Raw genomic sequence first — 15,644 nt, 5'->3', positions numbered from 1 at the left:
GTTGTTGGATTCTTTCATTGACAGATCTGATGGACCTGCCGATGTAATGAGCCTTGCATTCACACTCTGCATCATATACACCTGGGTTGTCAAGGGGGGAGAGGAAGTACCGTTTGTGTTTGTTCAGTTTATCAGTTATTTTGGAGTTGGGTTTGTGCGCTACTTTGATGCCAAATGGGAGAAGGGCTTTGGCTATGCGGTTGGAAGTGGTGGGATGGTAGGGGAAGGCAAACCATTTATATTGGTCGCTGGGGGTTGGTTGTGGCTGGGTTGTTTGTGGATGGGTTGATTGTGGTAGGTTAGGGTGTCTGACCTGTATTTCTGCCTTACTGCACCAAGTGGAAAGTTGTGATTCAGTGTAGCCATGTTTCAGGGCTATTTCTGTGATGGTGGCTATCTCCTCTCGTAGATCCTCTTCTTTGCCACAGTAGGAGAAGGCTCTTCGATAAAAGTTTAGCCACACATTGGCTTTTTGCTTAGGGGGATGGCTAGAGAGAGCATGTATGTACTGGTTGCCTGCATCCGGTTTTCTGTAGACGGTGGTTGTGAATTTGTTAAGTGCACGGCTGATGGTGATGTCCAGGAAGTTGATTTTACCAAGTTTTTCATGTTCTACGGTGAAGTTGAGCCTGGGGTGGATGCTATTTAGTTTGTTCACTAGGAGGTTGAGTTCTTCTGCCTTTTTGTATACAACTATTGTGTCGTCCGCGTACCTTCCATATCGGATGTGTTGTAGTTCTGGAGTATGGAGTATCTCTTTTTCAGCCAGGTCCATCAGATCTGTCAATGAAAGAATCCAACAACACCTAGCAGATGCGAAAAAAGCCCAACCCACTACTGGTCTTGCTAGACATATCAAATACAATAGTCATAAAATTCAAAAGGTTCGAGTCAAACACCCTGCCCACACGCTCATAGACACCAAAATCAAGGAACGCACGCCATAATGCACTTCCCGCACGAACTAAACATCGATAGCGGGCAAGCGCACCATACTTGGATTCCACTACTGCAGCACTTATCGCCCGGAAATAGCAGACGACGCACCAAAATGCACAGCGCACCTAGCAGCGCACCTAACGGCAGCCAGAGAACTACGAACAAAAGACGCACGCCAAGCAACAGCGCAGCAAGTTCCAACGAGGATGGTGGCAGTGGCCACTGAAATTAATCGAAAAAGAAGAAAAAACAGCTTCGCGGATAAAAGTGAGTACTAGTTTCTCCGTATTTATTGTTTTCACATTGGATTGAATTTGACGTGCTTTCTTGGGACGTGGTGAATTTGGAGTCTTCCACTGGCTGGATGCTTGTTTTGATTCAGGATCATTCCCATAGCACCAGGACTCATCCCCAGTCACAATTCGGTTGAGAAAATTTGGGTCCTTGTGCAGTTCAGCCTTCAATTTGCGACAAACATTCAGTCGATTCTTTCTCTGCTCCTCTGACAGCAAGCGAGGTACAAATTTAGCAGACACCCATCTCATCTTCAAATCGTCAGTTAAAATGCGCTGGCAGGTACTCCAGGACAACTCCACTTCTTCAGAAATTTGCTCGATTGTCTTTCGACGATCTTCATTAATGGCATATCGAACTTTTCCAATGTTTTCTTCATTTCTGCCTGTCGAAGGACGGCCAGGCCTTGGCAAGTTTTCAGTTGACATGTTGCCATCTTTGAACCGGGAAAACCACTCGTAGACTTCTGTCTTTCCGAAAGCAGCTTCATTAAAAGCTTGCCGAAGCATAACAACGGTCTCAGCAGCCGTTTTTCCCAACAATAAACAAAATTTAACACAGGTCCTTTGCTTCTTGTTGTCCGCCATCTCAACAATCATTCAAAAATCGCTAGATTCTTGCATCAACACCACAAACAATGCAACACTACGAACGAACCGCTCAGCACAGAATAATGCCAATTTGCAGATTGATGCAAGATATCCCATACTAATGACACCTAGCGGCACTAGCTGCAACTACATCGGTAATCCGCGCAACATTAAGATTCCAGTTTTTTTGGGGTACCTCCTTGTATGTGCTATTAGATAGGACATATTTATTTTGTGTAATAAGTAGAGTTTTAAAATTAAATGTAGGGTTGTATTCAATATATTATTAATGCCCTTGATCTCAAAATGGGCCCAATTTGACACTGAATTTTTAATTATTTTTTTTTTATTCACCATAAATATGACCCCTAGACATTCATCTATTGTTTATATCTTCAGTAATGCAAATCTTTCATTTTATGTAGGTACCCAGTGAAACCGAAACCTTCTAACGTTCAAAGTTCTACTAGTACATCAGCTGTTTCATCTGGAATAATCAATGCTACAGATTGTTCAGAGTTTAACATTGTCGCCAATCCTTTGGAGTTTTTGGCGGGTCCACCTGTTGGTTCTTCTGTGGCAGGTAATATAAGTGAAGATGACAATTGTATTTAATTTGAAATATTGAGATTTTTTAGGTAGGCAACAGATTGGCTAACAGGTGACCTAAACATGTAGCAGATCACATCACCTCCAAAATGACCGAGATTGAGAATGTGTGTGGGCCCTACTCCCACATGCCACAGGAAACTTTACCTTTTTACCTTATCTATTTTTCCTTATATTTATCACATTTATGTAGGTGGTACAAAAAAACAGATCTTTAATGAAACCTCTCAAGAAAAAATCTAGCGGGGTCAAATCTGGGGAGCGAGGTGGCCATGCAATTGGACCTGGATGACCAATCCACCGACCTTGGAATCGGGTATCAAGAAAATCTGACTTCTACATGCTAATGCAGTTGCTGATTGCATCTCGTGAAACCAAAACCCAAAGCGAGCACGTTCCGCATCAGTAAAAGTAGTCATTTTCAAGAACAATGCTGACACTGCTACTGGTGGGTGAGTTCGGTACTAATGGACTACGTGAGCCAAAACTTGATGTGTTTTGCTTTGCAATGGCACCTCAACTGACTCTGTAAGTTATCTGAATAAATTTCTATATGCTTTCAAAGTTGTAAAGTATTTGGATAGCCTTGATTCAGTTTTTGAGTCAAACTGCACCTTGAACCTAGGGTTACCAGACATGTCCTACATTGTAGCCTTATGTCCGGTGTCCAGGAGGAATTTGAAAAATATCATAAATGTCCTACATTTTGAGCATTACATAATATTAATTAAATAAATTAGGGAAATGCATAACAAAAAAAAATCATGCAAGTTACAAGTCTATGGACTGCACTTCCAAACTCATTAGTGAAATTTATTTTGATTCAGTCATTGCCCAAAAAGAAAATAAAAGTTTGTCCAGCTAGAAAACAAACGATAAAACGGAAGCAATTAATGAACAAAGTTTTCGGACCACTTTCTGATGATGTTACTATTCAATGCCTAAGTGGAATTTCTTGCCTTTGGGTTTATACTGATGAAATAAGGTGCTTCCCATTCTTATTCAATATATTGATTGTAAAGCAGGGGTATAGAGAACAAAGTTATTCAGGGTGCCTGCCAGTCAAGAGAGTAATGGAAGTCAAGAAAAGGTAAAGAAATCAATAAAAAAGCAATAAATTATTCTTGTGGTCAAGAATTTTTGTTATCACAATGACTGATTGGTTGATTTAGTTTATTTTACTTCACTTTTTTCTGCCCCTTTGGTTAATCGTGAAGATGAGGATGAACGGTGATAAGATAAGATGGATGAAGGGACAGTCACAAAACGTATAGGGACAACAGACACAAACCCCACATAAGATTATACTGGATGAGTCCAGATGCCAAAGGGTCCCGGGTTCTATACCCGGTGGAGAATCATGGTGGTTCGGATCCCACTTGAAACTGTAGGTCCAGTCCCGATTAACCTTACTGTGCACAAAGTGGACATAAAACACCAACTCAATGAATCAATCCAGATGCCAAAGCATCGCTAGTCTGCCGAAAACAGTCCAGGATGCATAAATAGATAAAGCAGATCTAATTCTCTTCTTAAATAGTTACAGCTTCAGTTTTCATCTAGGGGTTTTCATTAAATAAGTATTTATTTTCTTAATTACGAATTTCCAACTTTACCTAAGTAGGGATCGAATAAATAAACGTTAAGAAAAACGGAAAAAGTCTAGAAAAGTCCAGAAAATGTCAAGAATCCTGGATTTGTTATTTTGGTAGACACCCTGTTATTGAACTAAATACTATCCAAGATGAAACTTTTGGAACCATTTCAAATTACGGTAATTGATGAATATTTGTTTGCCATTACAGGTCATAGTGCAAATGTTGAGTGTGCGCTTTCATTACCATCATCACAACAGACTCACAAGAGAAATGCTTTCTTTCATAAAGTCTGTAAAATGTTTGGTACTGGTCTATAATTTCAAGAGTTTGACTGTCCACTCTAACCTAAATATATTTTGACTAAACCTGAAATTTTGAGAAAAATTGACTCCTCTGAGAAGTATTATTTAAATCTTGTAGTAAGAGGTGCATTGAATAGTATGATTGCAAGTTTTGAAATTTTGCTTTTAAGAATTCATTTTTTAAAACTGAAAAGTGTCATTTTTCAATTACTTTCTAACATGGTCTATAAACATATGAATGGCTTATTGCAGAAAGGGACCTGAGTCATATTTTTGAGGTATCGGAGTTAATTTTTTCATCTCCACTGTGTCTAGCAGCATACTGCAGGGGGGGGGGGGGGTGCATTGAGGGTTGCAAAATTAACTATTCATTATGTTGAATATTTGAGCCAACAACGGCACATTTCTTTCTTACACTATTAATATTATACGATTTTTCATTGTTTTTCTCAGAATTGTGCAAAAGTGACTCAGGTCCCTTTCTGCAATAAGCCATTCATATGTATTATTTATTGAAAATATTTTGTGTCCTACATTTCCCTTATAGCGATCTGGTAACCCTAGCCTAAAATAACAACGTAGGCGCTTAGCCTAAAATTAAGAAGCCTTCTCCTGTGACGTCAGAACATAATGTTGCTCAAGTGTTGTGTGATAAGTGAAACCCGTAAAGCATAGATTAATTGACACAGATTCAATGAAAATACAGGGTTTCCAAAGAAAAAATGAACACAGACTATAAAATATCAAGTACCAAAATTTGTTTTAAACACTTCTTTAAAAAACATGTTTAAAACACATTGTTTTAAACGTTTAAAACAATTGTAAAAAACAAAGCAGTGTGTTTTAAACATGCCAACCCTGCTTTTGACAGACGTCTCTTGTTATAGATGGCGTGTATTTTGATGTATTTGTTTGTAACATTTATGAACATTTTGTGTGTGTAATTTCTATGCAATTTGATTTTTCTACTACATGTATTCAGAAATTTTCAACACTGTCATTTAGTGAATTTATATTCCTTTACAAAGATCAGTGCAGTTAAAGAGCCAAGCGATTGTGTTGCAAAATATGCTATTCAAAAGGTACAAGACCTCATTTTTTTTTGTGCACACCCAAATATAAAGTTCAAGCTACGCCTATGATTGAAAAAATTTTGAAAGGAACCCTTGGAGGTATTCATCCTTTCTTCATATTCACTTTCGTGTACTTCACACAAATGACACATGAACTTGTTCAACATGTTCCTCATTTGTCTTAAATCTTTCCATTTCATGTCCTGTCAAGAACACAATCAGTCTCCATATACTTGTTCAGTGTGCAGTTCGAAGATCCTGCTGATACTTCATTCTGAAATTTCTTTGTGTTTGGGCAACAAAATTCTGTCATGATAAACACATTGTGCTCATTTTTTTTTTTCAAAATAAACATATTGACAATGTATTTGCATTAATATTCAAATTGGAAAGCAAAACACTACTATAGGCCTCGCACAACAACTTGAGCTCTAGGAAAAGTGGAAATTGGAGGAGGTCATGTGAGTTTTTTCAAGAGAAAGGCAGGTTGGTGCAGAAAAATTCCAATGTTGCCATAAGTCAAGAAAGTCAAGAAATTATGCTTTTGGCCAAGAATTTTTGCTAATTTTTTTACAGTATAGTGAATTTACATTTTTATATACCTGTACTGGAATTTGATGAAATTGAATATTTGGAAATCTAAAATTGTATTGAGTTGTGGTTATGTTTTTTTCACTTTGTTTTTAAGAATTACAATTCCCAGTAGAGGCACATAGTGGTTTGGATCCCACTTTAAAACTGTAGGTCCAGTCCCAATAGCTTTACTTGCATAAAGTGGACTTAAAACACCAAACCAATCAGAATTACATTCTTGTATGGATGAAGTTTTGTGAAAATATTAAACAAAGTACATAATGTGGTCATTCCCCATCCAGGTTCAAGTCTGAAGCATTAATATATTCATGTATTAATAATTAAAGCAAGTCTGAATCTTTTCTTAAAGCACAGCTGACCTAAGTATCTAAGTAAGGGGCGATTAAATATATGTTAGGAAAGGATAGAAAGGGTCAAGAAATAGTCAAGAATTTTGGATTTATTATTTTGGTAGACACCTGTTTTACAGCTGAGCCAAGACCAACATTGCAGTATAGGTTATTTTCATAAGACTGCAGAATTTATTTCTAATGTTGGACCAACAGTGTTTCATATGCTATCAAATAATTATAATTTATGGGCATTCAATTGACAAGTGTATGTGTATGGATTTTTTTTCTCTTCCTTCCACCGCCTGAACTTGCTTTAAGGTTTTGCACCCCTTCCCATGTAATCAAAGGGTGTACTTTTGGAGTTATGACGTGTTGATTGTTTCACATGCTACTGGTACACTTGCCTCACTTAGCACCTCGGCAGTTTGTTCCTTTATACAGTATTTTTGCAGAAGATACAATGAAACACACAAGTGTATCAATGTACACTTTATAAAGCATACCTTATTACTAACTTCCTTGACTCTGTTCATATGTGTACCAGCAAGGTAAGGTTGTCAGCAAGTGCAATGATACATATTAACCCTTTCCAGATGGGACTTGGAATATCAGGTTTCCCCAGGAGATTAGTCCCCAACCTATGTCACCTTCCCCTCTCCCTGCACTGTGTTTAGCATCCCAATGCTTTCACTTCTGAAACCATCCTGTTTATTCTGTAGTAGGAGAAAGTGCGATCAAAATTATGTGATGGATTTGCAGCACTGAGGAAATTATTTTATGTTATTTCTCGCTCAATAAATACCGCTACTACACATCCCATGTGCATACTCGAAATCTGCCAGAATCGCATGATCCAGTTTTTCTCAGTGTCACAAAACATGAAAGATCATGAGAAGTGTCTATTTCATTTTTATAGTGTCTTTTTTAAAATTTGTATAACTATAGAAATCCAACCTGAATTTCTTTAGTAATAAAGAGATAACATTGAGATGGACCTAAGGAAATCGGTTAGGATGGAAAAGAGTGGATAGATCTTGCTCAGGATAGGGACAGATGGAAGGCCTGTGTTGCTGCACCCATAAATCTTCGGGTTTAAGAGGGCTAGAGAGTTAGTTAAAGAAATCTAACCTGGTAATTTGTATTTGTGCCTGTTATACGCAGTGACATAGTGAAGACATGCATGGCTTTAATGTTAGCTGTCCGAATTATTCTGTGCCTAATACACACCACAGTTTTTGAGAGCAAAAATTTGGGAAAATTGTGGACATTATACATGAGTAAATACGGTAACATAACTTGCAGTTAGACCATTACAGAGCCAACCTCATGTGGTGTAATGGTTATCACGGCATGCTAACCCATGGAGGCACATTGCACTGTGGTTCAGATCCCACTTTAAACTGTAGGTCCAGTCCCAGTTATATGTGCATAAAGTGGATTTAAAACAACAATTCACAGCATGCTATGATGTCAGAGGTTTCACTGTCGAATCCTGGCCTGGGCAATGGTGTTCTTGTGAGTGTCCCTTCATCAGTTTCATCACATCATGACTCGTCCTCATTGTTGCAGTTAGTCAAAGGTGGCTGAAAGAGCAATGCTAAATATCAACAATCAAATCAAGACTGTTATAGTCTTCAGTGTTATGTCATAGCAAGTGAAAGTGCCTCATGTGTGCCATCATAGTGGAAGGGAAAGATATTGCTGTAAGAATACGACAGGGAGGTGTGTGATTGAATTTTGCATGAAGTTTAGAAAGACCCTTGAAAGAATACAGAAACCATAGGGTGTTAACTATTAGCAGAGCTTCAATCAGACTGAATTAACAAGTGGCACATAACACTGGGATTTTACACCAAAGTGACAATTGACAAGCAACATGGGTCCATCCATTCTGTGAATTAGCATTCACTACATGCATGCAACCAACAGACCAAGGTGATAGGGTGTGTGCTATTGATAAAACTGTCCAATCTGAGGGACATGTGAGCAGCATGTGCAGGGATATGTACGAAAGGTTGCATTTATTCCTGTAGGTTTGTTTCCAAGTGGCAAGTGTGCTGTGTAAGGGGTGGTGACCTTCTGGTAAGGTACACAAAGTCATCTTTGCTTCCCCGTAGTACACCCTGCTAACAGCTTCTTGCAGGCCTGGACCCACAGAAAACATAACCCTCTGTGGAGTCATTTTGTCATGTGTTTGTCCTTGTGTGCTAAGTGCCCCTTTACAGCCTCAGCTTTTAATAGGTAAATAGATTTTATCCTTGGAAACAGTATAGTTTTTGTTCTTGTTAAATAATGAATGAATAAAATAGTTTTAAAAATTGAGTGAGGAAGATTTTAATAAGACATCTTTTATTTTCTTGTTATGAACCTACCCTTAATTTATTTTAGTTAGGGTGCTAAGCTTATCCTTGTACAGTGCGTCCATTTTGATCTTCAGCCGAGAGATTGGGAGAAGCGTGGCGGGCGGCGCTGACGGAGATGCCGACCTTTGCGGCCTGTAATGTCCGCTTATTTTTATGGACATATGCAGACATTTATGTAAATATTGCAAAACGAGCACTAACCTGTGTTATAATTTATCATCTGTAATTCATCTAAGTTCTGCCCTTATATACACAAAAAATACACTTTAGAAACGATGTTAAGAGCCACAGATAATAAAACATTTTAATCATAATTTTGACCAGTAACGTCCTGCTTAAGTTTATATCCTTGAAAGAGTTTTGTGTCGATGAGGATCGTTTGGAGGTTTCGAATGTGCAACACTGTATCAAGATTACGCTGTAGACGAAACCGTTAAAAGTCAATGGTGTTCGTGAGCTTCCTTGCAATCCGAAATCTCCGAGCTCGAGTTTTTTGTTCCTTCGCGACAGAGCTGTGAATATAATGGCGAGCAGATGTAAACCAAGAGCGTGTTAATTTCGTACTGTGCGCAAGAGTGTTATTATTGGTTACTTGCCGTTACTTGTTTGTGTTATTGCAGTGTGTATGTGTGTTGTCAGTGAGAGGATTGGAATGCCAGCCGCAAGGTTCACGTTACGAGGGGGGGGGGGGGCTGATAAGTTCTCGGCCCAATCCAGAAGGACTTTAGCTACAGGCACAAAAGTTTCAGGCTACTCAACGTATTCTCCCCGAAAGTCTACACACTTGGCACTTGGTGGATATCAGTTTGATCAACTCTTATAACACAGCTTAGTGCTCGTTTTGCAATATTTATATAAATGTCTGGCTATGTCCATAAAAATAAGCGGGCATTACAGGCCGCAAATGTCGGCATCTCCGTCAGCACCGCCCGCCACGCTTCTCCCGATCTCTCGGCTGAAGATCGAAATGGATGCACGGTATTTTGTAATGGGCAAAAACAGTATCTCTGATTATGTGCCTATTAAAGAAAAAAACAATCAATCAAATGTCTGTTGTCACCTTGGTCTGAATGATGAAGCACATTTGCAAAGGTTTCCTACCATTGTTCAGCATTTTCAAAACTACGGAGCTGTTGCTAGAAGACAGAAGGTGACTTACTCCAGTCCTTTACTTGATATTTCATTTCAATAGTCTCAACACGCTTCATGTGAACCAGTTGAATACCCAGGAAATTACAATGCAGCAGATGGAATGGATGTCATGGCTTTGAACTAAAATGGTGGCAGCAATGACTTGGCATTCCCATCTCTAAGAAAAACAACTATGCTGAGAGAAATCCTCTTTAGATGAAGTGATAAGCAACACAGCTGCAACCCTGAAAGGGACGTCACAAGACATTCTATTGCAAGTGTTTACAAAATTTCACATTGCCATAGAGTTAGGCAACACACAATGCCATGTGGGCTAGTCAACATTTCAGGATCTAGATGTCCCATTTTTTTTTGCCAGTGGCTGTACAAAGGAAAAACATATGGATGGACTTGAATAAAATAAAAAAAATAATAATAAGTACTAGTAAATTAAGCGTTAACTATAATCAGTGTTCCTCCTCATATGTGATATTTTAAAGGTTCTCTAGCAAATAATAAACCTTTTTTTACAGAACTCCTGTACACACCACAAAGCATAAATGGATCTCAGTTCTTCTTTGCACCTCGAACCACTTCAAATCAGTTGCCTATCTTTGAAAGTTCGAGGGTTCATGTTTATCCTAGTTGTTCAGGTGGCATTGGAGCAGATCACAGTAAGTAGTTGTTAAACTCATTTGTTTTTTGTAGTATTTGCATGTATTGATCTGAATAATTGCATTGTCTTCTATTGTCACTTCATTTTGTTTTCTGAATGTTGCACAGCATTCCCAATCACATAATGGTATCTCGTCAGCTTCTGATCAAGGGGTCTCGTGTTTAATTCCCAGGAGAGGGATGTTGCACAGTTGTTTGGATCCCACTTTAAAATGTAGCTGAAGTCTCGATTAATCTGTCTGAACATATGGCTTAAAACGGTTATATTTAATTTGGTTTCAAGCATATCAGTGATATTCATCACTAGATTTTCTCTTTCCCTCTTTTCTGATAGCAGTGTTTGTAATCATATTTTTACTTATAAACATATGCAGTAAGTGTTTTTTTTAGCTCAAAAATTTAAGTATGGTTTTGTTATTAACTTCCTAATTATTGTAGATTTCCTTCTTCCTGATGAATTAGACTGCTGAGAGATAAGACAATGCTTTGATGTTGCATTCCCCAGGTTCATATGCTGTGGTATTTTCTGGAGGAGAGAGCAAGCCTGAATAGAGCTGTATTCCAGAATCACAACCAAAACTTTCATGTTTGGGAAATAAAATACGTGGTTGGGATTAAAAGACGTGGTTGATAATACGTAAGCAAATTATTTCACAGAAATAGTTTGTAACTCGCTTACATCTAACCAAAACTTGCTCTACATCATCATTTATTGAGGCACAGAGGATTCAGGATTGCAAAGCCACAGACACTGCCATCTTTCATATTATTGATTGCTCCTCCCCAGGGCATCCAGGCAGTACTAAGTTCCAACTACACACTTGCTGTAGGCTGGTAAGGCACCCAAGAGTCAACCTCACTTCCATGTTGTACATCCCGGTAACTGCTTTTTGCATGCCAACGAGGCTCTGGCATCTGGACGTAAGGCCACTATAATCCTCTGTAGGGCTCTGTCCTTATGTGTGCTGAGCGCCCCTTTACAGCTAAAGCTTTTAACTCTGGTAATAATATTTTAGTCCTCAGACAGGTGTTTACTTTAGTTATGGTAAGGGACTGGGCCCCGTATAAAGTGACAGGTGCGAAATAGTTTAGTGCTGATGCACCCACCAATCAATCAATAATAGGCATGTAACACCATTTAATTGCTCTCAAAGCTTAGATACCAAGGAGTCACGGGACCTCACATGTTCCATGCAGAGTTTGGAGTTTTACATCAGAGTTTTCACATTCTTTAGACAAGGTTTGTGCTTTGCTTCAACCGTACCATCTATAGTGTGCAGTGTATTATAGAATTAATTTAATTCAGTGATTTTTTATGGGTGAACAGTACAGAGACAGCTTGATAGCTAGAATGAGGAAATCAGAAGAGCAGGAATGAATTTCAGTGCAGAAAAGAGTGAGGTGCTAATAAGAACAAGAAACAGAGCCAGAAACGAACCAAGAATAAAGAAGAGTTGAAGGTAGTGGAGAGCTTCAAATATCTAGGAAGCATAATTGAGAGAAGTGGAAGAATAGGTGAGGAGGTAAACAGAAGAGGACAAATGGGTGGTGGACTATATCAAAGCGTTCGAAGATTAATATGGAACAGGGATGTACCTATGAAATGCAAGAAGGTAATATATAACACATACTATGTGCCAATAATTACGTATGGAGCAGAGACTTAGACAATGACAGAGAGAGACAAAGGAATGTTGCAGGCAGTGGAGATGAAACTTTTAAGGAGTATATTGGGGAAGACCAGAAGGGATAGAATAAGGAATGAGGAGATCTGACAGACAGTGGGTGTGGTGAAGCTCCAGGAGAGAATAGATCAGGCACAGATGAGATGGTTGGGACACATGAAGAGGATGAATGCAGAAAGACTACCAGTAAGAGCTTACAATGCACAAGGAGTGGGAATAAGGCCAAGGGGGAGACCAAGATGTCGGTGGAAAGAGCAGATAGTGGAGAGTGTTAGGAGAAGAGAACAAGATTGGAACACCGTGGAAACAGAGGAGTGGTGGAAGACCAGGAAAAAATGGAGTTACTTGACTTCTATGCCGATCCAGCCAGAGGCAGAACACAGCGAAGGATGATGATGATTTTTTTTAACATGTGCTGCATGCTCTTTACATTTGTGTCATTGTATGTGCATCATCATAATCATTATCTTCCATTTCCATTATTTGGGTGGAACAACACAGATCAAACAAGTCTTTTCACAATTTTTTTATTTTTGCGCTGTCTGAGGTCTTTCCCTCTTCTCTAGGAGCATCTCATTTTAATAGTTCTTTTTGTGATGATTGTAAAAAAGAATGAAATGAATAAATTAACACCTAAAATCGTATAAAATAATTTTGACGGAAGCAGTCCCAACGATATGCCTTCATTGCTTCCATTTCGCTAGGTGGTATGGTTTTAATCCTTTGATGGTTATGTACCCTATCAGATCAGCAGTTCCGGTTCATTCATCATAGGTAACTGAAAGTATGTTAACTAAAAACTTGTGTTTAATTGACTCTGGAGAAAAAATTTAAATAATTTGATTAAACTATACTCTGTCTGCTATAAGAATGAAAGCAAGTAAACAAATATATGTACCTTCTGAAAAATCCTAGCTGTTACTTGAATGCTCACTGTACAAAATAACACCAGAACTTAAACACACGGAAGGAACAACTCCCAGAAATCACATGGTTTTGTTTACAAATAGCTTATGGCACTCGGGATATATTTTAATAAAACTAGTATACTAAAAAGTCAGAGGTAGAAAAGGGACTAGGGTGGGAATGAACAAGGCTTTTTAATTTTTTTATACACTTTCCTAAGAGTTGTCCATATGCCATACGGACACCTCTGAATAGCGGGCACCTCTAAAATTATGGACATTTTTAAATTCCCCTGCAGAAATACATGGGGTTTAATAGCAATATTACTTCTCAATAACAGACGCGGACACTGAAAACTACCTCCCGAACGCAAATAAAACGTCTTAATAACTGACAGCCTGAAAGAAAGCGGTTGCAATTCCTGAAATTCGACAACAAAAGAATGGCCAGTATTTCGAACTAGTGTGCATTGTTTCATGTTACATCGAATGTATTTCTGAACTTGAAACACATATTGAAAAAACAATTGTATAGAACTTTAAGATTCAGAAAAATATAGATGATTATTTTGGACAATCTGGGTCTGGCCACTAATAGTTAGAGCCTATTGAAACTGAGAGAGCAGTTGGAATGCAGTAATTAAGAAAGGATTACACTACGTGTACTGTATTTTCTTTTTTGAAATTTGTAATTTATGAAGGGATACTTTAGTAAATTTAAATTCACCGTATGTAGTACAGTATTTTGTTCCTTGAATGTAGGGAGAAAGAACATTATGTTTGTAAAGTACATACTGTAATATGCTTATCCTATTGTGTAACATCCTACATTTTTTTCCGAATATCGGACACTTCTTAATAACAGACATTTATTTTTCCCCCAGGCCTGTCCATTATTGAGAAGTTTTACTGTATTTGAAAAAAAAAAGCTTCAATGAATCAAAGTTTTCAATACAGTAAACTTAGTGTGAATATCCCTTCACTTCATGAGCTTTGCCAAAAATTCTTTGAGGGGGAGGGGTCAGACCTGTATAAAACTTCATAGTGGAAATAACAATAGTAATAATTAGAGACTGGATTTTGAAGGAAAAAATACTCTAAAAAGGACAAAACAAGGGAAAATTATTGCCAAACAAAGGAAATGAAAAACGACTGTAGTTTATTTTTTTCACTCCACTAAAAATATTATTTTAAATAAAAGCACAATATATACCATTCATATATAAAAAGGGATACATTAAATTTCATATGAAGTAAAGTAAAAAAAGTGCAAGAAATTTAATATATCCATTTTTATATATGAATGGTATATATTGTGCTTTCATTTAAAATAATATTTTTAGTGGAGTGCAAAAATAAACTATTTTCTTTTTCATTTCTTTGCAGGCAAAATACAGTGAATAATCTTACCATCCGTTTCAATTAAATATATAATTTATTTTCTAATCGTATTACCATTCCAATTAGAAATATTTACATGTTCCATCTGTATTAATAGGTGAATATATAAAATGCAAACAGCTTAACACATTGCATAGCTTACTGCCACTTTTACCTGGCTTTAGCATTTTACTGACTAAATACTGTCATCACTGTGACATATTAAAGTTAAAACGATTCTAAAAAAGTCACAATAGAAGTCTAAATGTAGCAGATAAGTACACTTTCAACTCAACAGGCGTGCCGCTTACAATGCGTTTGTTACTGCTTAAGCCCAGATCGCATTGTTGCAAAAATCACTGCAACATACTTCCAACACTCATGAAGGGAAGGTAACATAGAAGGTGCTAGTTCTTTCTTTCCTCTAAGCTGCTTTGTTTAGGGAAAATACAGTCATACAAAATATTTGGTCTCTTGTCAATAAAGGGAGCAAGGAAGATGTTTTTTTAAACAGAGCAAAAATGGGAACCATGAAAACCATGTAATCTTGTTGGTGGAAGATAATTATCGACAGTGTTGTTATTTATTCCATGATCCGTGTTGAAAGATAAAGAAAGGAATTCCCTTTAAAACCACCTGATCTCTAGTATTATGGCTATGAATGTTGCTATACTACAATAACTAGGACTGAGCCGATAATTCAGCTGATACCAATGCTATCAGTATCAGAAGGTATTGATTCATGGGCATCAACAGGAAAGGTTTAACCAGTTGGCAACCCCCTTCCCTCTGGAAATTTTCATCTACTTTATTTCAATTTATGGCAATTTATAAACGAAGCACTTTAGTTCACCTCATTTTGCGTCATTGTTTAAAAATGGTCTCGAGATATCAAATTTGGTACGAAACTTTCATAATTTGCAACACTGAAACTGTTAATTTGTAACTTTCACACGTTTTGAAGCTTCTTATATTACTGCGTTTGCTGCTGCTACTGCTACTAATGTTGGAAGTTATGTAATCTTGGTTGTAACAAGTACTATATTATTCATATAATAAACTTATTGGATGCGAAAATAAACTAAAACTGCTACTGCTACTACTGGTAGTAGCAATAATAATAATAATAATATAATTTAAAATACCAATAATTTTAAAAATGAACCTCCACCCA

General features: G+C 37.6%; 1 protein-coding gene across 1 annotated transcript in view; it reads left to right on the top strand.

Moving 5' to 3' along the window:
• LOC145978184 (uncharacterized) overlaps window positions 1-15,644 on the top strand; it is a 77,300-nt gene that overhangs the window by 29,878 nt on the left and 31,778 nt on the right. The window contains exons 5-6 of the mRNA XM_083110624.1: window positions 2,249-2,406; window positions 10,359-10,499. Coding sequence (XP_082966750.1) covers window positions 2,249-2,406; window positions 10,359-10,499 — 299 coding nt within the window. The remainder of the gene's footprint in view (window positions 1-2,248; window positions 2,407-10,358; window positions 10,500-15,644) is intronic.

The sequence above is a fragment of the Lepisma saccharinum genome, chromosome 24, assembly GCF_977018435.1.
Source record: "Lepisma saccharinum chromosome 24, izLepSacc3.1, whole genome shotgun sequence".
NCBI classification, from domain to species: Eukaryota; Metazoa; Arthropoda; class Insecta; order Zygentoma; family Lepismatidae; genus Lepisma; species Lepisma saccharinum.
Note: the sequence above shows the minus strand (reverse complement) of the source record. Positions and strands in the feature narration are given on the sequence as shown.